The sequence below is a fragment of the Cajanus cajan genome, chromosome 6 (genome assembly GCF_000230855.2).
Source record: "Cajanus cajan strain Asha chromosome 6, NIPB_CcT2T_4, whole genome shotgun sequence".
In the NCBI taxonomy this organism is placed as follows: Eukaryota; Viridiplantae; Streptophyta; class Magnoliopsida; order Fabales; family Fabaceae; genus Cajanus; species Cajanus cajan.
Window position 1 is genome coordinate 7,165,058 of NC_138522.1, and position 25,752 is coordinate 7,190,809.

A 25,752-nucleotide genomic window follows, 5' to 3' on the forward strand; every position below is an offset into this window, starting at 1 on the left:
TTTATTATTATTTTAACAAATTTAACGTTAAATACAAGTTTAAAATTAACATAATTTTTTTTTTAATATTTCAATGACATTAAATATAAACTTAAAATTATTTATAATATAATTTTTTTAATTTCTTAAAAAATTTATAAATATTCATGGATATCCATGGATATCCATGAGTATTCAAGAAATTCATAGATACCCGCTTAATGGATACTCGCGCGGATATGGGGTGGGTATGAGATCAATTTTCATCTAGCAAGGCGAGGACGGATTTACTATTACCCGCCTCCATGGGGCCCCATTGCCATCCCTACATGTTGCATACAAAGAAAAAAAAAAGTGTTATGCTTTAAATCTTTGAAGAGATTTAAATCTTCTTCGATATCATATGGTTGCTCCATATATCCAACAACATGGAGTATGAAAGGCTTTAATCTAAGTTCATATTTAATTTGTACCTTGGTGTGCCTTTCTGCGCAAGTCAGAAACATTGGCCCATGTACGTACAGTTTGCTAAAAAAAATAAGAACCCACCTTTTCCAAATTCGATCACTGTTAGGTTCTGCATAGAGCAGCATATATGATATATATATACACATTTTTAAATCCCAAAACCCTACTAAGGGCTTATTAAAATTATGCAATACTGCGAGGGCCTAAAGGTTCTGAGATAGAGTATCTTATGCCCGTTGGAAGTTGGAACAACAACTCAAGCATATCTTAGAATTATATTCTTTTCATGATTCTTTTTGCAATATCTACACATAAGAAATTGCATGCCCTTAAACGACCGCAGTTGAAAGGCAGATACGTTTGAAAAGGAAAATCAAGAGAGAGAAACGAAAAGCATGTGTGTGATTCATTTAGATAAAAGGGAAAGGGAAGAATGAAAAATTAGGGCATCTCTTTGACCCATAATCATAGGTTTGTTGTAGTGGCAACCATCATGGCCATCATCATTGGAAATCTTGTAGACGAACAACTTTTAGCATAAAATATAATTGTCATAAAAGAAGTAGATAAAAGCAAGTAGTGGTCTTCGGACACAACTTTTTTTTTTTCTAGAACTCGTGCATGTGGCAATCGAGCATAATTCTGAATCCTATCAAATATATTATAAATATGCTCATAAAAATACCCGAGAAATTAACGTATGCTTGTTCTATCTGCGAATGAAATTATTTTATGGTTCATATCATATGCTTAATTAAAGGAGAAAAAAATCACTAGATATGTGGCAATGATGAGGTCGCGGCGTTCAAATTATTGCTTGGTGCATATGATTCGTAACCAAACTCTTAAATCTTAATCTCGTTTTAAGTAAGATTCGTTGCACTGACATACGCATGCATGGAGGCAGCGCACTTGTGTATTTGCTTGCCCCACTCATTTCAGAATGATCAAAAGATTGATTAAATAAAACCATAATCAACTGAGAATTTGTTTTGCTTATCTTTAGTTTATGGCCACGTGACACTGACAAACATTTATTTTTTATTTATTTTCATTTTCATTATAGTATTTTTTTTTTGTAAACAACAAAATTAGTATATAACAGGTACAAGGGTACCAAATCCATATACAAAGCATAGAGTTTTCCAGGGTTACATAGAAATATTTGATACACTTGTATCTCCTCACCATTAAAAAACCCTATCCTATAGTATATATAATATTTATACTACAACTCCAAAGATCATGGTTTTTTTTTACAGCAAAAGAATTATATTATAACTGATACTAGGGGTATCAACCCATTTACAACAATATATAACTCAACCTATAGAGTAGAGAGTTACATAGTATTTAGGCATTAATACTAAGATCATAAATAACAATCTTCTAGAGTTAGTACAATCTAGATCTATCCCTTAGAGTACTACATAATTCGTAAGTCACCAATTCAAGAGAGCACATGATAGTATCAATTCCAATTAGCAACAATGCCATTCAACACCGACAGCTATTATAACAAGTCCGCTTTGACATCACCTATTTATCCTTTATTTCTCATCGAATTGCTAATATATGTACCATCCCCAGAATAAAAAGTACCCCCTCTGGCCCCAATTCTCAAACCCTTTACAACTATGGGGAGATTGATAAAATAGGTAACAACCTTATACTTACACCTCATACCTGCAACTATATGAGAGAGACTCAACCACATCACTTGAGCTTCACCTAATTTCCCCATATTTTCAGCATTCGACCATTGCTTCTTCAATCCATTTTTCTAGAGCACTTTAGTTACTGATGCATGCACCTGAGTTAACAACCCATTGCATATAAGTATACTTAAAATTCTTCTCCATACGTAACCAAGACCAAACCGTACGTTGCGCCTCCACATACAACAGTTGGATATCACAAGTCTGACTTTTAAATCCACAATTATTTCTCTTTCCCAAAAGCAGCCACATAATAGCACACCAGACAATAACTCTCCACCTCTTTGATACAGCCGCAGATAGGTTAGAATAAGGAAGTTTTCCAAAATGTTGAGTCAGAAGAGCCGAGAGCACTGTTGAGACGGAAGCCCAGTTATAGCACTTCTTCCACAGCCAGTCTGAGACTTTACAAGTAAACAATACATGGGACGTAGACTCTGTTTCTTCATTGCAGAATTTGCAGATACTCTCCAATTCTGGCAGTATGATGTTCCTCTGAAGCAGATTATCACATGTTGCGAGGCTATTCATGAAAATTTGCCATACTACTATAGCCCCCTTAGGAGGGATATTTAGCTTCCAAACCGAGGTTATCAAAGAGTGTTGTTCAGACCCATACTTCTGGTAGTGTAAGACCTTGTACGCTGATTTGACCGTGTAAATTTTATCATCCCCCACTATCCACTCCCAGCAATCTAAGTTTCCCATTCTCAGGTCTATGTTCTGGATACGACTTTCTACTTCTAGCCATTCCGCTCTCTCCCATTCAAACATGTTCCTTCTCCACTGAAAATCCCAACACCAATTATCCCCAACCCACCTTCCCATAGTGCTTATGAAATTCTGCTTCTGATTAGAGATTAAGAACAACCTCGGGTGTGATTTAGCTAGAGATTGATCCTCTAGCCACTTGTCATGCCAGAATCTAATCTTCTCCCCTTCACCGAGTCTCCATCGCAAGGATCTATCAAACCAGCTAGATTCAGCCCCACCTCCACATATCTTTTCGAGATCTCTCCACTAAATGGATTCATTATGTCCATCCTCAGCCCCTCCAAGGATTTCCCATCCACCATATTTTGATTTCAGAATATTAGCCCATAATTTCCCCTGTTGATGGAATAAGTTCCACCTCCATTTTCCTAATAGGGACTCGTTGAATAGTTGTATATTCTTGATACCCAACCCACCATTCTGTTTTGGGCAACAAATCTTGTCCCAACTTACCTAAGCTACCTTCCTAGAATCCTCTTCCCCTCCCCATAAGAAGGCCCGCTGGATCTTAATAATATTGTTTACCACCTTTTTTGGCATCTTGAAAAATGAGATGAAGTACAGAGGGAGTGCAGTTAGCACATAATTAATAATGCATACCCTTCCTGCCATAGATATGAGCTTATTTTTCCAAGGCGCAAGCTTGTTTCTAATTTTATCCAAAATAGGTCTCCACATGGTCGACTTTCTTGGATTGTCCCCAAAAGGGATGCCCAAATAACGGAATGGGAAATGGAGGATTTTACAATTAAGCACTACCGCAAATCTCAGTACTTGTATTTTGCTTGACCCTAAAATCCCGAAATTGCTTTAGTGGAAGTTAACTTTAAGACCAGAGATAAGTTCATAGCACATTAGTATACACTTGATAGTAAGAACATTCTTCATAGACGGCTCCCAAAAGAATATGGTATCACTACAAGAAAATGACGATTTTGCGACAGTTATATGGCCTACATTGCGACGGTTAGAACTGCCGCAAAGACAACATTGCGACAGTTTGGGAACCGTCGCAGAATTGTCCGTCACCAGACAATTTTGCGACGGTTATCAGAACCGTTGCACAAACCGTCGCAAAATTGGAATTGCGACCCTTTCATCAACTGTCGCACCAACTGCCTCTAAATTAATATTACGACCCTTTTTTTACCCGTCGAAAATTATAATTTTTTTTAATTTTAATAAATTTATTAATGTAACAATCCTCATATTTGGCCTTTCAAGGTTCTATTTCACGATATTTTACTATTTAGCATGTTTTATCCTTACTTGTGCAATTTCTGGGAGACTTCCCAGAAGGTCACCCATCCCTGTACTACTTCAGGTCAAGCACGCTTAACTGTGAAGTTCTGATGAGTAAGCTACCGAAATGTATATGTATGTTGTCAGTATAACTTGTACAAATTAATTCATTTAAGTCATCCTCAAATATACAATCTCATACTTGTACTATAATAATAATATCTAATAATTTTATATTACGAATAATAATAATAATAATAATAATAATATATTTAGTTATTCTTTATTTATATGTACTTACTTTTATAATTAACATCTACTTATTTCTATTTAAAATTATAATTTAAATTATTTAATTTTATAATTTATAATGATAATATAATTTATAAAATTATAAATATTTATTTATTACATACTTATAAATTAAATTTTAATATTTAAATAAATTATTAATTAATTTAATATATTTATTTACCTTAAATCAAGCATATAAAATTCAAAAAAAATGTACTTATCCTTGTTTTATTTTCTAATTATCAACTATTAATAAAATACTAACTTAAAATCTTATCTAATTATATATAATATTCTCATATCAAATTTAAAACCAGATATTAGTTATACAAAAATATTAAGATCATATAGTAAATTGTCAAAAAGATTTTAGTTAAATAATTTAAAATAATTAATGTTTCAATTATATTGTTAATTAGCAAATAATTTATTCCAAAACTAATTAATTTTTTTATATTAATTATTTGTAAAATTTAATAACTTTTAAATTAACAATTAATTGGATCGATGAAATTCAATACACACGATGAGTTATTGAGCAGAATAACTTTACCAAGAGTTATTTTGTAAGTTATCTTAAATCAAACATATAAAATTCAAAAAATGTATTTATCCTTGTTTTATTTTTTAATTATCAACCATTAATAAAATACTAACTTAAAATCTTATCTAATTATATCATAATATTTTCATATCAAATTTAAAACCAGTTCTTACATTTTCGACAAATATAAATTTTTCTGAAATATTCCATCAATAATATAGCTTTTCCTACAAAAATTTTCTCATCGAAAATATAAATTTTTCGACAGATTTAATTTAATTTTTATAAGAAATCATCTTCGATTAATATAACATTTTGTATATATGATTTAAGAGTAAAAGATTTTCAATTTAACGGTTAAATTTACAAAATTCACATTTAATATAAGCGGTGTAACACTCAGTAAAATTTACACCGATGTAATTATAAACCCCCTCATATATATATATATATATATATATATATATATATATATATATAGAGGAGAGTTCAAACGACACTGGTGTAACTTTTACTAAGTGTTACACCACTCAATAACTTTATATTAAATATGAATTTTGAAAATCCAACCGTTAGATTGAAAGTTCATATCTCTTAGATCATATATGTCAAATTTTGTTAAAATTGAACAACAACTTGAAGGTAATCAAAGTGTTCATATTTTAGTATATTTTGAAATGTATATATTACGTCAATTTTGTTTTATGAGAATGAAATATCAAATCATCTTAGATTAATATAAAACTTGATATATATGATCTAAGAGATATGAACTTTCAATCTAACGGTTGGATTTTTAAAATTCACATTTAATATAAAGTTATTGAGCGGTGTAACACTTAGTAAAAGTTACACCGGTGTCGTTTGAACCCTCCTCATATATATATATATTAAATGTGACTTTTACTAAGTATTACACCGCTCAATAACTTTATATTAAATGTGTATTTGGTAAATCCAACTGTTAGATTGAAAGTTCATATCTCTCATAGATTATATATACAAAACTTTATATTAATCCAAGATGATTTGATACTTCATTTTTATAAAACAAAATTGATGTAATATATTCATTTCAAAATACACTAAAATATAAACACTTTGATTACCTTCCAATTGTTGTTCAATTTTAACAAAATTTGATATACACTTATAAAGTGATATGAACTTTCAATTTAACGGTTGAATTTACAAAATTCACATTTAATATAAAGTTATTGAGCGACATAATACGTAGTAAAATTTACACCGGTATAATTATAACTCCCTATATTATATATATATATATATATATACAGGGACAGATGCACGTTTGGAATAGTGGGGTACTTGCCCCCACTTCTATTTGACATATATATAATTTTTTTATCTAAAAAAATAATATATTTTAAAAAATAAAAATTATATTCTAATAAAATAAAAATATAGATTCAGAAAAAATGTTTATTTATTTGATATCTGTCAAATTTTTGAAAGAAATTAATTCTCATGTGATAAATTTTTTTTCTTAATAATGACTTAATTTTTTTAAAAAAGTTTAATTATAATATATATATGTATATATATATATATATGTCTTAATATTCACATATATAATGTAATATATTAAAATAAATAATTTTTTGATAAAATAAAATTTGTACCATGCATGTTTATCTTTTGTGTTTTTTATTTATTGTATACATTGATTGAAAAAATCAAAATAGTAAAATTGTATATATTGATTAAAAAAATCAAAATAAGAAAAATCAGAAGATTTATGTTCCATTTAAAATTGTTATTATAAGATATATTTTAAAATAAATTATCATCTAAAAATATATATTAGATATTAAAAACATATTTATATCATAAATAAATTAAACTGGATTTTTATAAAATTTAACATATTTATTTTTATATTTTTAATAGTGTTAAAAAGATGGACATTTAAAATAAAATTTATAAAATTTAACATTGTAAATTATTCAATAATATGTGATCTGATAACTTAAAAATTAAGTTATAAAATGATAATTATATTTATTTATATACTCTAACACATCTTACATACAAGATAAATTCATAAGTTTGTTGAAAGATAAATTTATATTCTAGTCACGATTTTGAAATTATATAAAGAAAAAAAAATCTTGTACCTCATGTTAAAGGAAGTATATATAAAATTGTTAATAAAATATAAGTTCATTAAGATAATATACATAATACTTAAAAAAAAAAACTTTTAAATTCTAATAAAAAGAATTGTCTTGTAGATTGCGACGGTTTATAGTAAACCGTCGCAATGCTGAAAATTTTGCGATGGTTTATGACTAGCTATCGCAATGTTAAAAAAAATTTGCGACGGTTTATGATTAACTGTCGCAATGTTAAACAAATTTTGCGACGGTTTACAATAAACCGTCGCAATGTTGAACAATTTTGCGACAGTTGATCATAAATCGTTGCAATGTTAAACAAATTTTGCGACGGTTTATCATAAACCATCGCAATGTTGAACAATTTTGCGACGATTTTGAAAAATTGTCGTATGAAGGGTCGCAATATCAAAACGACGACGGTTTCTAGATAACCGTCGCAATTTTTCCGTCGCAATTTATCATTTTTCTTGTAGTGTATCATTCGCGTACTGAAGGAGATTAACAAGAACTCTATGTTGGCCGACCCTATATCCTAGAAATAGCCCCTTTGACATTGCACTCCTCATTAGCCCAGCAAGACCCTCAGCAACCACGAACAAGAGCGGTGCTAGAGGGTCACCTTGCCTAATACCCTCTGAGTACGGAACTCAAAAGTGGGGCTTCCATTAACCAAAACGAAAACTTCTGCTGGGGTAAGACATTCTTGGATCCAGCCTCTCTTTTTCTCACAGAATCCCAATCGATTTAGCATATATAGCAAAAAATCCCAGTTTACCAAATCATATGCCTTCTCAAAGTCCACTTTAAACACCAAACATTGTTTCTTCTTCCTTTTCACAACATCAATTATCTCGTTTGCACACAGTACACTATGTAGTAGGTTGCCTCCACTCAAAAATGCACTTTGGGAATCATCAATGACATCAGGCAAAACTTTCTTCAACCTATTTGACAAGAGTTTTGAAAGGATCTTATATAGAGAACCTACAAGTGATATAGGTCTATATCCATCAAGCCCTATTAGGTCGGTCTTCTTGGGGATAAGTGCAATGAAGGATGAATTCATCCCCTCGGCAATTTACTATTTTGATGGAATTCTTGCATAAACCTGAGAACATCTCCCTTAATTGTCTCCCAAAAAGATTTGATAAATGTGAAGTTGAAACCATCGGGTCCCGGGCTTTTTGACCCTTCACATTCCCACACTGCTTCTTTTATCTCCCTTTCCTCAAAAGGAGAGACTATATTGACTCTCTGCTGGAGTGATATATGCTTAAAATTGGTCTATTTTGCCAATCTTCCCTAAATTGATTTTCAAAGTGGGATCTAGCTTCATCTTTAATTCTACTAGGCTCCTGAATCCAGTGGCCGCCAATATTAAGGCCAACAATGTTATTCTTCTTTCTCTTCCAATTAATCACCTTATGAAAATACTTTGTATTAGTGTCACCTTCCGCTAACCATTTCTCTCTCGACTTCTGCCTCAAAATTGATTCATTGAATCTTGCAAGCTTCTAGAATTCTTCCTGAAGCTCCATCTTATACTTTTTGTCTTCCTCTGTTTCTTCACCCTTCTCTTCCTTTTTGTCTAGGTCATTCATTTTATCCACCACCTTATTAATCTCTGTCTGAGAGAAATCAAAATGCTTCTTTCTCCATTCTTTAATTTCACGTTTCATTACCTTTAGTTTCTCTTTTAAAACAAATGCTCCCCATCCACATATCTGACACTCTCGCCATGCCTTAACCACTGTTTCTCGAAATAAACTATCATCTAGCCAACAGTCGAAAGTTTGAAAAGGCTTTAGTCCCCAGTCCACAGATGCATTTTTGAGAAGAATAGGACAATGGTCAGAAATATCTCTTTGAAGGATGTGTTGGGAACTGTTGGGCCAGACACTAAGCCAATCAGGGGAGACCAAGAACCTATCCAACTTACTTCTTGCAGACCCATTTGGTCTATACCATGTAAAAGACCTTCCCACAACTTGTAAATCATCCAAGTCCATGTTAGAGATAAATTGATTAAAGTCATTTACATGTCTCGCATCTCCAATGCCAACACTCGCTCCTTGCCTCTCATTCACCCTTCTCACACTATTGAAGTCGCCTGCTATGCACCAGATTGAATTACTAGATATTGACTTTCTCTCCCTTAGATCATCCCACAATTTCCTTTTCCTCTCAACATTACACCGAGCATATATACACATTAACTATAGTAAGGGGGGTGTATTGGATTAAGATTTTAAAGGACTTTTTTAGTAAAAAAAAATCCTGCGGATTTTAAAAGACTTTGCAGGATTTTCATGACTTTTAAGATTTTGCAGGATTCTACAAGATTTAAACTCAGGATTTTAATGGATTCTATAAGACTTTTAAATCAAGATTTTAATGGATTTTGTGGGATTTTATGGAGTTTTGACATTTGATAAGATTTAAAAAAAAAATCATACATTCAAATTTAAAAAGAGTTAAAGATAAAAATAATTAAAAAATAATAATGTCTAGATAAATAATAATAATAATTCTCCATAATATTCTATCTTCTTTTTATAACATCCACTATCAATTGTAACAATTCATTGGAATCCTCCTTGGTGCAAGCTTCATGGTTTTCTTTCTCTTTTCCTTTTTCTTTATTATTTCCATGTGAATCTCCCATTTGAATTACTAAAACAATATATGTTGAAAACTAGTTATATAAATAATTATGGATAAGAGACAAAATCAATAAAATTATATTATTATTTTTAGAAGCACACCAATTATACAAGATCGAATATATCTTGGCTATCCAAATAGATCAAATATCTCAATCATTATAAAAAAAATATAAAAACGAAAATATAGAAACAAAAGATAATTTTTTATATAAAAAAAATCAGTATATTCAATACTGAGAAAATATTTAAATATATAATCTTTTTATATAAACGGAAGTATTTAGATATAGAGAATATATATATATATATATATATATATATATATATATTAATTTTAGTTATATATTATATGATAATTTTTAACGATATTTATAAATGTAAATTATTCTAACAAATATTTTAACAATATTTTATTTTTTAAAAAATAAGCTAATGAAGGCATAAATCCTAAACCCTAAAAAATTAGATACTGCAATGTCTTATGTTAATTTTCTTTTTTAAAAATATAAAAAAAATCTTAATTTCACAATATAAAAATAAAAAGAAAAATTCATAGTAAAAAAAATAAAATAATTGTTGAGTCATAAAAGGAGGGATAAGAGTAACAAATTCAAGGGAATGAGAGAGTTCGCAGTTTTTATGCTGAGAGGGTTCTTCCCCAACTAAGATCCATTTTCATCTCATTCTACTCACAGAAACCCTAACAAATTCATCTTATATATATATATATATATATTTAGAGATTATGATATCAATTTCATCTTTTACCTTTTTTTTTTCTTGACGTGTGTTATAAAAAAATTACCACTTAAAACTTGAAATTTCAAGCATTTTTTTTGTTATATAAAGAAACAAATTCAACTACATAGAATAAAATAAAGCAAGTCAATTAAAGAGAACGAACAGAAAAATAGAACAAGTCAATGACACTATTATTTACATATCAGAGTTTCACAAAATAGGAGAATGAGTGAGAACAGTACTACAATATTATGTATGAGCAATGAACAATAGAAAAATCACTTCAAACAATCCTTCAAAATCCATTGGGTTTGGATGGGATTGTTTTATGAATCTGATATTTATAGATAACACTAGAAAGTCCTTCAAAATCCCTCTCACACAACAATCCTTTAAAATCCTTATATTTTTGAATACCAATGGATTGTTTTTAAGTTGTAAAAAATCTTAAATGAATACCAGTGGATTTTAATGGACTCTTTAAAAAATCTTGAAAATCCAGATTGAATACCATTGGATTGTTTTTAAGTGACATAAAATCCTGATTGAATACCAATGGACTTTTTTACTCAAAAAAAGTCTTTTAAAATCCTACGAAATCCTAAACCAATACACCCCCCTAAGATTAATACCCCTTTCAAGCCATACACTTTCCACTCCTATAAATCCATCCCCAATAAATTGGTTTACGACATTGAGACTGTGCTTATTCCAGATACTTAGTAGTCCACCCGCAGCTTGATTAGCTGGTTGTGCCAAAAACTCTACTTCACTATATTGCCCCATAGAGATTGCACTAGCTTCTTATCTACATCACTTAACTTTGTCTCTTGTACACATAGGAATTCAACTCCCTCTTTACATCATAATCTTCTTAAGAACCTCCATTTTACCTTGCCACCCAAACCCTTCACATTGTATGATAATAATATCATTAGTTTCCGGTTCTATTAACTCGTTTGAATGGAAAAGAGTGTGTGACTTACTGTAAATTAGCCTCTAGATGCTGAGTTAGATTTCTATATACAAAAAAAAATATTTACATTATAACATGTTTATAATATTGCTCTAACTGAATAAATATATACTTAAACAACTAAAATTATTTGAAACCCGATTAATTAATTCATTCTAGAATAAAAAATATAACGGAAATTTTTAGATGAGACCCTTTTCAATTAATAAAAATAATTTAGTATAATTATTATAATTTTATTTAAAATTTATTTTTTGAGTTATTAAAGATGCAATGAGAAAAGGGAAAGGCATAGGTAGGTGAAAAAAACACAAGAACTTTAAATTTAAATTTATTTGATAATTTTTTCTTATCTTAAAAGTTACCTTTAGTAAAAACATTATTCAACAATATATTCTTGGATCTCGGAATTTGTAATGAAGAGGGAATATGAGAAGAAAAAACTCCTACAATTAGCTTATTGAAAACTTATTTTTTATTCTTTTATAAAAGTTCATTTCATGTTTAAAATGAAAATAAGTAAAATTACTATATATAATAGGATGAGGAGTCTTTTTCAAAGAAAAATATTAATTAATTTTATGGATAATATTTTTGTACTATCCGTACTTCGCAACCGGGCTCCGAGCTCGGGTTATCAACGCGGGGCGACCCCGGACGACTAATTGTCTGGTATCATCAGCCCGGTATTTGAGCAAATCACAATTGAAACCCAGGATCCCGCCCTAGACGAGCTCCCTCATCTAATTATATCACAACATATCCTATCTCAGGCCCAAGACCCAAGACAAACCTAAATCACTTCAAGGTACGTGCATTACATATGCGAGACTATTATTCATACAAACCCTAACTTTGGCATCGGAGTCTCTTTTGCAGGTACCTCCCCCATCTTGGAGCACCAATACATCAGGCAAAGGAGGCTCACCGATCTTACTGGATGGGTCACCTCTACGACCAAATTCCGGTAAGAACAATTTTTATTAAGAAATTAATCATTTTTTCTATTTTATATTAATAATAAGTAAAAATATCTTTCAAAGACTTAAAGCTGAGACTTCTTATCATCGTGCATGTAGATTAATTAGTATGAAATTGATTTAGTTTAACTAATTTTTTTTTAATTTAAATCTTAAATATACGATTGTGTGAAATATTTAGAGTAATAACTTTATTAGTGACGATAATTTTACCCAACTAAAAAATATTACTTCAATGTGTGTATATATATATATATATATAAAGGAAGGATCCTTTTACTCCAGGAGTAAGTCTACCTAGACTTACTCCGTTCAATAACTCATGTTCTACATTAAATTTTAATGATCTAATCGTTCAATTTAAAGTTTTTAATGCATAGATCAAATCTGCAAATTTTTATAAAATTTGAAAATCATTTGATACTTCTTTTTATTAATTCGAATCAATGTATAATATTATTTTATGATTATCCGTCAATTTGAATTGATAAAATGAAGTATCAAATGATTTACAAATTATTTAAAAATTTACAGATATAATCTATGCATTAAGAACTTTAAATTGAATGGTTGAATCGTTAAAATTTGATGTAGAATGAATTATTTAACGGAGTAAGTCTAGGTAGACTTACTCTCAGAGTAAAAAGATATCTCCTTATATATATATATAACTGAAATATTTATTTATATAGAGTTAAAAAAGAATATAATTAAATATTTATTTAAACAACTCATATAATATACCATTAAAAATATTATTTAATATAAAAATATCTTATATGCAAAGCATATATAGAAATAAATGAGATTAACTTTTCTCTTGTTTATCTTTTGTGTGTGTTGGGAAGATTGAGATTTAGGATCATAAAATCATTTTATACATTGATTCAAATTAATGAAATGAAGTATCAAATGATTTTCAAATTTTTTAAAAATTTGTAGATTTGATTTATGCATTAAGAACTTTAAATTGAACGATTGGATCGTTAAAATTTGATGTAAAACATTAGTTATTGAACGGAGTAAGTCTAGGTAAACTTACTCATGGAGTAAAAGGACCCCTCTTCTCTCTCTCTCTCTATATATATATATAATTATTAGTCTGAGTAAAATTAAACTTAAATTTATTAAATAAAGTTTTGAATTTAAATTTTATAGATGAAAAAAAAAGTTGAGAAAAGAGTTCTCATTAACTATAGGAAGTCAATTAATTAAGTTCTCCATTAAAAAATAATTATTAATAAATCGTTAAATACTTCACACTTATAACATAATAAATGAAAAAGAAAAACAATATTTAGTTGCAAGAGCTAAACATATATTTTTTTTTGTTAAAAAAAGTTAAGCATATATTTATAATTTTATAAAATATAATAGTGAAACTCGTATTTAAAATTTAATAATTATATGATTCATTTTGTTTTATCTGTATATGCTTTTTAGCTTTATATTCATATTTTAAAAATATTACTATATTTACATTGACATACTAATATAATTCTTTAAGTATATGAAAAGTACTTACAGCTACGTATTTAATTTTCTTTTTTCTGTCAAAAAGAATTTAATTTTCTTTTACTTTACCAAATATTTTCTAATTCAATTAATTATGTTTAATACAGTTTCTGTAGAGACACCTTATACTAAACAAAGATTTGTGGTTATTATTCATGTACTCGCTAAAAATATATTAATAAAAAGGTATTATCTCCAATAAAATAAATATGAATTAAATAAAAAAATATTATCAAAATATTCTTTTCATTCTTTGGGAGAGATGACTCACCATAAAATTGACAAAGCATATTGCCTAATTTGAAATCGCACATCCTTATTACATGTCTTATAATTACGCGGATAAAAAGGTTCACTACAAAAAAATTGTTATATAGTAATACAATATTTGTTATTAAAAGTTATTTTTATTCACACTATAAGTATAATATATATTGATATATTGTTAAAAAATGTAAATATAATTAAGTTATAATGACACATAATATATGTTGTTAAATTTTATTTAAAATCAATATTAAAATTGTGTGTAACTATATATTAAATATATTTATATCTATATATATTTTGTATCTATAGTGAAATTTTTTGTATGTTACTATATATAACATTTCATATATAATGGTCTTACAAAAACTTGTTTAAATATCCTTATCATTAGAACATACAACAGAGATATAAAGGCTAATTTATAAATTTATAACATGATCATTGAAATTTTTTTATTGCAAAATATATTTAAAAACAAGTCATCATAATGTAAAATCATTAATTCTTGAAAATATGTTTATACCATATAAACAAGACAAACTTGATTTTTATAAAATCTAACATGTATATATTTATCTTTGTCTTGATGTTAAATTGTCTCAAAGTAGGTCCTTAAACAGACTATAAATCAAGTCAGCTATGTAAAAAAATCTATAATTAGTAAATAAGTCAAACTCATATAATGTATTTTAATTGAATCAAAGCTAAGCGCAAACCTAACGAAATCTAGCATATTTTCACTCTTAACAGCCCAATACTACTGGACAAAACCGGCCAATGACATGTATTGGAGCTACCAACATAAACTCGCCTGGAGAATTATTTCACAATTCTAAACAGTAAATATTAACTCACGGAGAAAGATAGAGTACACAAATTAAGGAATTACAATAGTGAAATCTCATTAAGAAAGGGGAAAGATAAAAACTGATACAAAAGGAATATGTATCTACCATGCACAACAGGAAAACAAATGAAAAAAAGAGAGTAAAATAACCTAACAGAAACTAATTGATAATACAATTTTTAACTCATGTATATGGGTTTTGGTACCCTTGTACCTTCATATATATTTATATAAATATTTGTTGGCTGATAAAAAAAAAACTAACTTTATAAAACTAACAAACTGTTACTTTACATTGGTAAGAGTAATCAATTTCACATGGTTGCAGCTACCAACTAACACTTAAGCATCTACAATCCAATCCAGTATCTCATTCAAGGAACTTAAAATAGACTCCACTTATATATATATCACTCACTATTTTTTATTTAAAACCTCTATAAAGTATTCAATTCCCCCAACTCGGCATCTCTACAAAACTTACTAAATGGATCAACGGTATAGAAATTTAATCACATGCTGCCTTTGTTTTCAATATAATTAATGCCAACAGTAAAAATTCAACCCTATTATTGTTTACACGCCCCTGATTTCTTTTTTTTACAATTATTTTTACTATAAAACCAATTTCTGGACCGGCTTTGCAATGTTAAGAACCGGTGCTTGTATAAGCACCCCATCTTAAATAGGAACTCACTCCAAGGACAAAAATTAAATAAGGAGTAATACTCTTAGAAGACATAATACTTGTGTTACGAGTGCTATTAGGTGTTCTTAGATATAAATCTTTAACTACTTGTGCTAACTCGCATTTGCAAAATTTATTATTAAATGATATTATAAAAATACTTATGCTGTTAGTGTATTTAATAAATTATTTATTTTTAATTAATTGTTTTTCGAAAACCCTAATTAATTAAAATGATTGTATACGTAGCGTTAGTAACCCTGGACTGTTAGTAATCACTACATAAGGTACTATCGCTTTATAGTACTATTTTGAAGCAGTTAACTTGCACACATAGGCAGATCAATGTTGAATTATTTTACTTTAAGAAACATTTTAAACCCAACTGATTGGAAGTAGATTAACGAATTGGGCTTGCTACTAAAAGTCAAAGAAGGCTTTCCCAGTCAAATAACTTTTTACTTTTAAGGTGGAGGTCACAGAATTCATTCATTATACCAGAAAAAGACACATAATTCATATATATATATATATATATATATATATATATATATATATATATATATATATATATAATATAGACACACACTAACCCTAAAATATTAGTTTATTTTGGAATAAGACTGATTCTTACATTTGACAAAAGCAGTAATTAAGTTTGAAATTTTATTCATCTCCTTTGGTAAAGTAAATATAAATATTTTGCAAGTATGGAGGTATTCTTTAATGTAGATTTAGGATATATATATCATAATATTCCCTCCTCATAAAATTAATAATATAAAAAGAAAAGAATTTGAAATGTGGCCTGAGAAGTAATTGTCAAAACTTACAGTGTAAATCATTGCTCGAATTGATTAGCAGTTTGAGTGTTGATTTTCAAAGTTGGAATATTTTTGGTACACTCAATTGAAGTTGACACATGACGTGTGCACGTATACCTGTCTGTAAATACTATTAGCATGACAATAGACTTGTTTGTCTCTTTTGACCACATTGAAGACGAATAACGTAAGTACATTAGTACGTGTTTGGTTCTGTGAGTCTATGAATAGAGAGAGGTGTTGAACATGGAAATCACATAACGCGAGCGAAAGATACAAGTCGTGGACCCATTTTCTTAGGTCCACGAGGACATAAAGAATTTGTTGTGGGGGCTTAAATAGGGCTAGGACCCCCCCAACTCCCTCCACCACATGTTTGTCCTTTCTAATAACCTCACCCTGCAATTTTTCACCTGCTCTTTGCTTCTTTTCCACGTCTTGGTGCAGAGGAAGATTGATGGATTCTGAAATTATAACTATAGCATTCATTCAGAGGAACAACAAGTTCAGAAAGCCATACTCACTTTTCTCTGACCCCTACAGGGCTCATATCACTATTTCCTAATTTCATTACTATTTATTTTTCTTCCTCCAATACCATATAGTATATTAAATACTATACTACCAATTAAAAGGGACTTGACGAATATAAGGTAGATATTCTGAGGGATTAGATTTGGTTCACCAAAAATTCCAAGAAAGAAAAAGTCGAGGCTTTTGGTGATCTCGAGGAGAAAGCTGGGTCAGAGAGAGAGAGAGAATGTGTGTGTGATGAATTAATTGGAGGGCTAATTAAGAAGAGGACGTGACTCTCACTTCTAGATAGCTAAGAAGAGGAAGAGGGTCTATGTCAGGCCCTCCCCTCCCTCTTTTCTTTGAAGGGATGTTGTGATTTATCTGGATTCTTATGAGTGTAACAGTGCCCGTGCTGTGTGCTGCGAGAGGGAGAAAAGTGACTGACAAAAGTGATCCAAGGGAGGGAGAGAGAGAGAGGGAACCATTTGGCTTGCTCAATGAGTGAGAATGTTCATAAATAACACTGAAAATTCATCGAAGAAAATAAGGTTATGTCTCATAATTTTCATCATTAATTAATTTCAAGACTCCTTAAACAAAAAACTAAAGATGAAAAATACTTTGGGGGTTTAGTTTCATTCATGGCTTTGTGTGGAATTAAAATGACGGCTTGCTTTTCTTTTGAAAGGTGAAAGGTTTCACTGTTACATTTTTTTCAGGGAACATGTAGCTAGAGCGAATGCGGCTCAAGGTGCGTGTGAGTTGGAGCTCTTCTTTCTCTTTTGTTTTGATTTTTTTTTTCCTCTTCTTGTTTTTAACATTTTAGTATATGATCATGGGAGAAGATATAAAACCCTAACACTATAATTTTCTCGTATTTCGAAAGGTTTATTGCTGCAATGTCTACGATTCTGATGTCGCCAGGATCGGTTCAGAATTTCACCTGTCATATAATTGCAAACTAACATTTGCCTAGAAGTAAACAATTTCATAGTATTATATATAAATGTATAAATTAGGAGCAATTCAATTCTATTGCTTAATTAACGAAAAAAATAGAACATTTAATCAAAATTTATATTAGTCGTGAAAAAAATAAAAGGATATTTATTTGTATATATGCATGCAAGTTGTTGCCAATGTATAGCTGCAGTTTATATGAGAGGTGTGACTGTTTGAGTTTCACTGCATTGTCCTTGGGTGGGGGGGGGGGGGGGGGGGGGGTTGTTGGTGTGGTTGATAGTAACAGTTTGGAAGTCGTATATAGCTAGGGTACTTCTTGGAAGAGAGACAAAAGAAAAAGAAGAAAGAAATAAAAGCTGAAAACCCTAAGCATGAACTAATATAAGTATATCTATCTACTACTCTTTTTTTTTTTTTTTTTTGTATTGGATGGATCCAATGAGGACAGCGACTGTGGTCACTATTTCACTCATTTTTTTATTCATGAAAAATAGGAGTGAGTCTCAGTCTCACGGGAATTAAGACTATAGCTAGAGACCAAGTCTTTTTAGAGGCAAGAGATTCATCATCCCACCTTTTTCTCAGTACATGATGAAAACTACAATTCAAAAACAAGTTTCACAGAAACAGATTCAGAAAAACACTGCTCGTTTTCCTGTTAGTTGATTTCATCAAACACCATCCATCCTTCACCTACTATACCCACTGTGCTTTCCCAAGAACCTATAGAGACTAACACTAACAAGTTGTTTGGATTACCAGCAAGACAGGCTTTTACACGAAAAGCTTTTTACAGCATATGATATGAGATTGAGACTCGAGAGAGTTCCTGTGTATGTATGTAATGTATATATGCTTTGAACTCAAGCGTAATATCTTGTTTCTGTGTCTCTGATTGTGACATTTTGCCAATAATTAACACAACTCCCTCACTGTGACTGACACCACTCCTGTGCCTTTATTTTAGTGAAATTCTCTACTGAGGTTAATTAAAGAAGAGTTTACACCAGGAAAACTGATTTTTTAACGTTAGTGAAGTAAATTAACTCGGTGGATGGTTTCGCCAACTCAGGTAGTAATTAGTAAAGGACACTAAACAAAATAATATTAAAATCATTGGGGGTAATTAACAAGGTAGTTAAAATAACAAGGAGAAAGTAAAAAGGTGGTCCATGATCAAGAAGAGGAAAATTAAATTAAAGTGGAAAACGATTAAAGGCAGGGAATATATAGGGTAAGTAGGACTATAAGCGTCTAACCCGTAGAGTTAGGCTTTAGAATCAAGTAACGTTATCGCTCATTTATTCTTAATCATAAACAATGACAGAGAATGTCAACTCCGCATGCTCACTGCACATGCCTATAGAGTTGCACTGAATACACAATAAGAGTAGGTCTATAGTAGTAGTCATACATTACTATGCATGCTCCACCACCGACTTATTCAGGACTAAAGATTTTGGAAAGACTACCCATGTTTTTGGTAGCTTAGGTCTTAATAAACAACACATGTTCATCATCATTCATCACCACCTAGAAATTATTAATTAAACAAAAGCCCTTCAAATTAATCTCAGAAATTTAACTAAACAGTAGACCTTCAGTCACCTAGCCAGAAGAGTCCAAGTGAGGCTACATAGCCAGAGACCATAACTAGATATTATAAATATTGCAGGGTATCCTCATGACTCAAGACTCAAGACTCAAGAGGCATAAAACCCTAATCTTGAAACATGATTTCACAAGCTACCTCCTCCTTGTCCTCCCCCATCATTCATATCCTCAGGAGGGGTATCAGTCCATGGAAGAGAATAAGGGAAAGAGTAAGTAGTGGGAGAGGGCCTATAGAAGCCACTTGTTGCTTCATTACCAAACCTTGCACTATAAGACCTTTGAGGCATTATTTGTGGAATTGTATTTGTTGTTGTGATTGATGGTGGTGGCATAGGAAGAGAAGGTGGAGGCATGTCATTGCAGGCATAGCGAAGGAGATCAGCATTTGCAGAATCAAGCTCCTTTTGGAGCCTCTGGACTTGTCTCTGGAGGAAAGAGATGGCACCAACGCAGCCATAAACGGGGTCTCTCACACGTGCCTCAGCTTCATAAGCTAGAGAGTTCACTGCATCTTCCCTCTGGTGAGGGAGGAGTTCGTTGAGGAGCTTGGTCACATTGCTGGCACCGAAGATCTTGTGCACGTTGGCGAATTTTTGAGGCTCTTCTGGTGGGAAGTAAGGTGCAAAGATGCACCCTGGAAGGCATTTCCTCCTCAGGAATTTGCAGGCAGCACATGGAGAATTGTAGGAGCTGGATGATGCCATTTTCTGATGATTTGATTTCCCTAAAAGAAAAATTCACATGAATTTTAATCAATTAACAAAACTTTCCCTTCTCAAGTACTATATATATATATATATGTGTGTACACAATTGTTCTTTTCTTTTCTTTTCTTTTTATTTTAAAGACAAAAGGTTTAGAGTAGAAGAAGGCTTGCCCATGCATGATAGAGAGGACCACCAAAATCAGTGAAAATTTATGGTCAGATTTCGTATCTCTTAATTCTTATTTACTAGTGAGTTAATTAACCTGGAATGGAACCCAAATCCTAATTTTATAAATAGGATGAGTAGAAGACTGACCAAATAGTCTATATGTTGTTCTCTAGTAAGCAATTTTTACTTTCAAAATTATTATGAAAATGAATTGGTCAAAAAAAGAAGAAAAAGAAAATTGGATCTGATGCTATTTCAGTTGCACATCTTTCGTTGTTCTACTCTCCCTTCTTTTCTTAATTTTCTTTTTTCATGTCTAGTCTCGTTTGTTAATTTGTGTTCTTTCTTTGATCCAAGTGATCAACAATAGCCACAGAAATGCGGTTGTATATGAATCCATAATCATCATAGAATATTAGAAGTAGAATATATATATATATATATATATATATATATATATATATATATATATATATATATATATATATGTATGTATGTATAATTTTTTTTAAAAAAATATAATATATACTAACAAAAAATATTTTTGAAAGATTTTAAATTGGGATAACATTAAGTAATTAGTCTGATCCTATGAACTCTTCAACTCTTTATCATCCTTCCTAAAATCTCTTAAGCAGACCCTTCCCCAACGAGACTTTGCTAACTGATTTTAAGGATTAGCTGTCACTTTTTTAAATTATATTATACTATAGTATGACTATCTTTATCCTTTCTTTTTCTTTCACAAACTTTCTTATTTCTTTTCTTAAAATATATTTTCCTTCTTTCCTTTTTTTTCTTCTTTTCATGGGGAGAAAAGATTAATGAAGAAATCTTAATTTTAATCTTGAAACTCCCTTCATAGTGTTTTCTAATTTTTTTCCCTTTAGTTTCTGTGTATGTTCTATCTTCTTCATTATTCATCAGAAACCTCCACACACTAACATAGACTAGAAAACTTTATACATATCTTTCTTCTTCTGGAATTGAGCTGCATGATCAAGTGAAAACTTATAATTAATTAAGTTGAATTAACCAGGGATCTGGCATCAGCAACGAGGCATGATTGTATTCATGGCTGCATCAGAAAAGCATAGATAAAATGGGAAAAGCCCTAATCAGTGACTTCTCAAAAGGATCCATTTTGTCTAGCTAGCAACCGGTACTTTACTTAAAAGAACATTAAACAGAGAAAAGAACTATACATGCATAGAGGGAAGAAGCAAAGAGGGGAAAGCTACAATATGAACATGATTTTACCTGTTTGTGATGTAGGTTTCTTTGATCAGATGAACTAAAAGGGAAGTACCTTTTTCTTTGCCCTTGTGGGAGGCCCTTTAGAAGCTGCTCTTTTACCCTCACAAGACAAAAGAGCTTTAGCCAATGAGAGATATAAATAGCAGATTTGTCACAGGAAGAGCACCCTTAAAGAGGAAACCCTAACTGCAAGGGAGAGCAAAGTGAGAGAGACAGAGAGAGATAAAAAGATAGGGTGTGTGCAAACTGATAATTAAGTGCAAAAGCTTATGTGAGGGAGAGAAGGCAAACAGCATTGAGTGGATGGAGAAGGAATGGATGCAAAAGACAAAGGTAATAAATGGAGGTACATATAAAAGAATGACTATGACCTTGCATCTAATTATAATATCAGGAATGTGGGGATGTCTCCCATCCTCATTCCCTTTCGAATTAACTCATGCACTTAAAATATAAATTCTTATAATTCTTTTTTATGCATATAATCATGAGAGAAGAGAAGAAATGGAAATGATAGATGAGATGAATGATGTAACAAAGAGAGACAGGGGGAAAAAAGTTATAGAAAGTGTTATAAAAAAATTGAAGAATATTTTAACTTTTTGAGGAAAAAAAATATGAATATAAAAATTTAAACACGGTTTCGCTAACAATTGTTCATATCCTTTTTAAAAATTAAAAGTTGAGTATTACAAAATCTCCATATATATATATATATATATATATATATATATATTTACTAAGAAAATATTGAATATTATTTTTTATATTTTACATATATTGATGAATCATTTTTTAATTGATACTTTTTCTAGAGTATTAAATGATTAATAGGAAAATCCATTAACTGAACAATATAGCATTAATCTTTAAATAAGTGTTTACTAACAAATTAAATATTTAACAAGGTAATTGTATGTCTTCCCATAAGATTCTTTTATTAATCAAACTAAAAATATTATAAATTTTTTTTTAATAAAAAGGTAAATGCACTTAACATTTTAGACACATAAAATATATTCAATTTTCTCTTTATTTATAAAGATTATCAATAGAAGGATGTTGTCAAATAATTTAAATTTAATCTATTTATTATATTAAAAATTAAAAATATTTGTTTGTATTAATATTTAACAACTACACTAAAGGTATTTCTTTAGCATTAATTTGTCTTTTAACACAAGGACACTATAAGCAAATAAGCTATTAATCAGGTTCAAAAAATTGGTAGAACAAAAGACACTCTCAATACTATGGGTTAGGGTGTCAATGACATGATGAATTTGTCAATAGAGATCCACCTAAATAATTACTGCAAATGAGCTACTAGTTAATGGCATTGCAAATAATAAATGAATAAATCAAAGAGTTTATAAATATATAAGAGTCCTACGAAAAAGTCTCATGATACTTGTTAAAAAAAATAATAAATAAATATGGTTATATAGATTTTTTTTATTGTGTACCCATAAATATACGATGAGAAGTAAAAAAGGAAAACAGAAAACTTCCATTTAGAAAAGTATATATTGTATAAAAAATACAGAAAGCCATTTATTACTTACTTTTGAGTAATTTACACAAATTCATAAAATGTATAATAGTGATTTCAAATCATGTGCAATGCATAGATACAAATTAAAAAAGAAATTGTTTAATGAAAATACGTGCAACGTTTAATATGTCAAAACTAATAAACTTTATTTTTCATTTGAGCCTAGCTATTTTCTAAATCATTGATAGAGGTATCATAAAGACACTAGCTAGTTAATACTTGCCTATTAAAAAGTGAAAATGGAACATTATAAGAACAATAAAATCATGAAATAATTAGAATATTTTCAAATTCATAATCGAGTATTATTAACACCATGACCTACATATTTGGATATTAGATATAATTTTATTCATGAGCTTGCCAATAAACTTTTAATAAGAGAAATTGATTTTTTTTTTATCAGATCACTTAGTTATTATGAAGACTCTCATGTCAAATTTAAAATAAAATTTTTGGAAACTCAGTTATTAATTCATGAATAATATATATATATATATATATATATATATATATATATATATATATATATTAAGTACGTAAGGAAAGTATCAATGATTTGGTTTACTATTTGTTTCTTCTTGTTTTTTTTGTTTTTGAAACAGCCTAAAAATTCTCTGCGTGTGTATGGTCATCTTTTGCACATGAGGCAAGGATAGTTGGATAGTTGGACTTTTATGCATCAATGGATGTAATCCATCTTAAACTTTAAATAATGATGATGCAGTACTTATTGTATCGTAATATATCACCATAACATAGGTGGTGATTAAAGTATGGCCTAATTATGAAATTATATAACACAGGTATAGTTATTTTTAACTTTCTACACCAGCACGAGGATATATATGTTTAACAATATATACCATATGTATAGTTTATTTCCCTGAACTTTATCAGCTTTATGTTGTTGGATAATAAAATATTGATAAAAGTAAAAACATTTAATCATGAATAGGTTTGTTTCAAAAATCTCTTAAATATGGTCAATTAATGTATATGGACTTTTCCTCATTAGTATGTAATCATTTTAAAACAAGTAATGCACCCCAATAAAAAGAAAATGAAAGCATCTATATTTGGTTTTTACACTGTTTGATTTATAGTAAGTCACTATAATAAAACTTTAATCTGTAGAATTTAGTTTAAATATATACTGCTAAAGCCTTTTTAAATTATTATTTTAATAATTATTCTAACTGGTTAACAGGATAAACATTTTACTTACCATGCATACATGAAAATTAAATTGTACGTAATCCGTAGACCCTCCGTTGTACTACAAACTACTATCTTTATATATATTGAGGGTGAATTGCAAAGAAAATGAGACCAATTCATTAATCCATTTGCATGAAGACAAAACAGGTATTTAAAGCAAATGTTTTATATTGAAGGGGTTATGAAACATATTTTATGTTGATGGTCGAGACTTAGGAGAACATGGCACCCAAGAAAATAGGTCTTCTTGTCCGTTTAAGGCATTATAATCTGCAGGCACTCTAGTGAAGCCAGAATTGAAATTCTGTACATATATATATTAGAATTAAAAGACGAGTGTCATTTGTTATTCACAATATTTCTTCTAGCCTTTATTCGATTCCCGACAATCATTCTTAACCCTAGAAAACATTTTTTGTTTGACGTTTTAATAATAAAAAAGTAATCCAATTTTAATTATCATATTATAATATTAATAAAACACTAAATATATTTTTTATTATATCTATAACTTTATAGAATGGGAAAATATAAAAGAAGTAAATAAGAGAGAGAATCCATACAATTAATTTGAAAAATAAAGAATTTATTAATAAATTTTATGAGATTTAATTAAGACATTAGTTACATATCGTAATTAATATACTAAAATCTGTCTAAAAGATTAAGAGAATTATATAATAAAAAATAAATTTTCTCTCATTTATTTACGAAAGGTGGTGATGACATTTAGCATTTTGTGCGGCGGGAGTTGGACTGAACGTCAAATGTTAATTGCTGTGCCAACTGCTTTCAATTTTATGTCTCTGATCTCTACCGGCGGATGTAACGTTTTAAGTTTTTAGATTTCGTGATGTCCAATAATAGCTTTTTAGATTTTGTTACTATGAAAAACAGTTATTAGCTTTTTTATATATGAACTGTAAATCATCTTTAAACTGGCTTTCAATTATAAATTGCACATCATTTAGAATAACTATCTCAATATTTATATACAAAAATAATAATTTCTAATTGATAAATAATATAAAAATTATTTTGACATAAATTAAAAGTTATATATATATATATATAATAAAATAAA

General features: G+C 29.6%; 2 protein-coding genes and 1 pseudogene across 4 annotated transcripts; all 3 read right to left on the reverse strand.

Annotated features, from left to right (window-relative positions):
* Window positions 1-2,240: 2,240 nt before the first annotated feature.
* LOC109808289 (putative ribonuclease H protein At1g65750) lies at window positions 2,241-2,993 on the reverse strand. Its single transcript, XM_020371211.1, has one exon. The coding sequence runs from the start codon at window positions 2,991-2,993 to the stop codon at window positions 2,241-2,243; it is 753 nt and encodes a 250-aa protein (XP_020226800.1).
* Window positions 2,994-8,674: 5,681 nt separating this feature from the next.
* On the reverse strand, window positions 8,675-9,373 carry LOC109808299 (uncharacterized). The gene has a single exon (XM_020371229.1). The coding sequence runs from the start codon at window positions 9,371-9,373 to the stop codon at window positions 8,675-8,677; it is 699 nt and encodes a 232-aa protein (XP_020226818.1).
* A 10,046-nt stretch (window positions 9,374-19,419) lies between these two features.
* Window positions 19,420-22,232, reverse strand: LOC109809955 (LOB domain-containing protein 25 pseudogene; annotated as a pseudogene). Of its 2 annotated transcripts, none has more exons than XR_014434501.1 (2): window positions 21,945-22,232; window positions 19,420-20,484 (listed from the first exon to the last, which is right to left on the reverse strand). The product of XR_014434501.1 is annotated as an LOB domain-containing protein 25 pseudogene, transcript variant X2 (transcript). The 2 variants fall into 2 exon arrangements; XR_014434500.1 differs by having other exon boundaries at window positions 21,896-22,231.
* Between the last annotated feature and the right edge of the window lie 3,520 nt (window positions 22,233-25,752).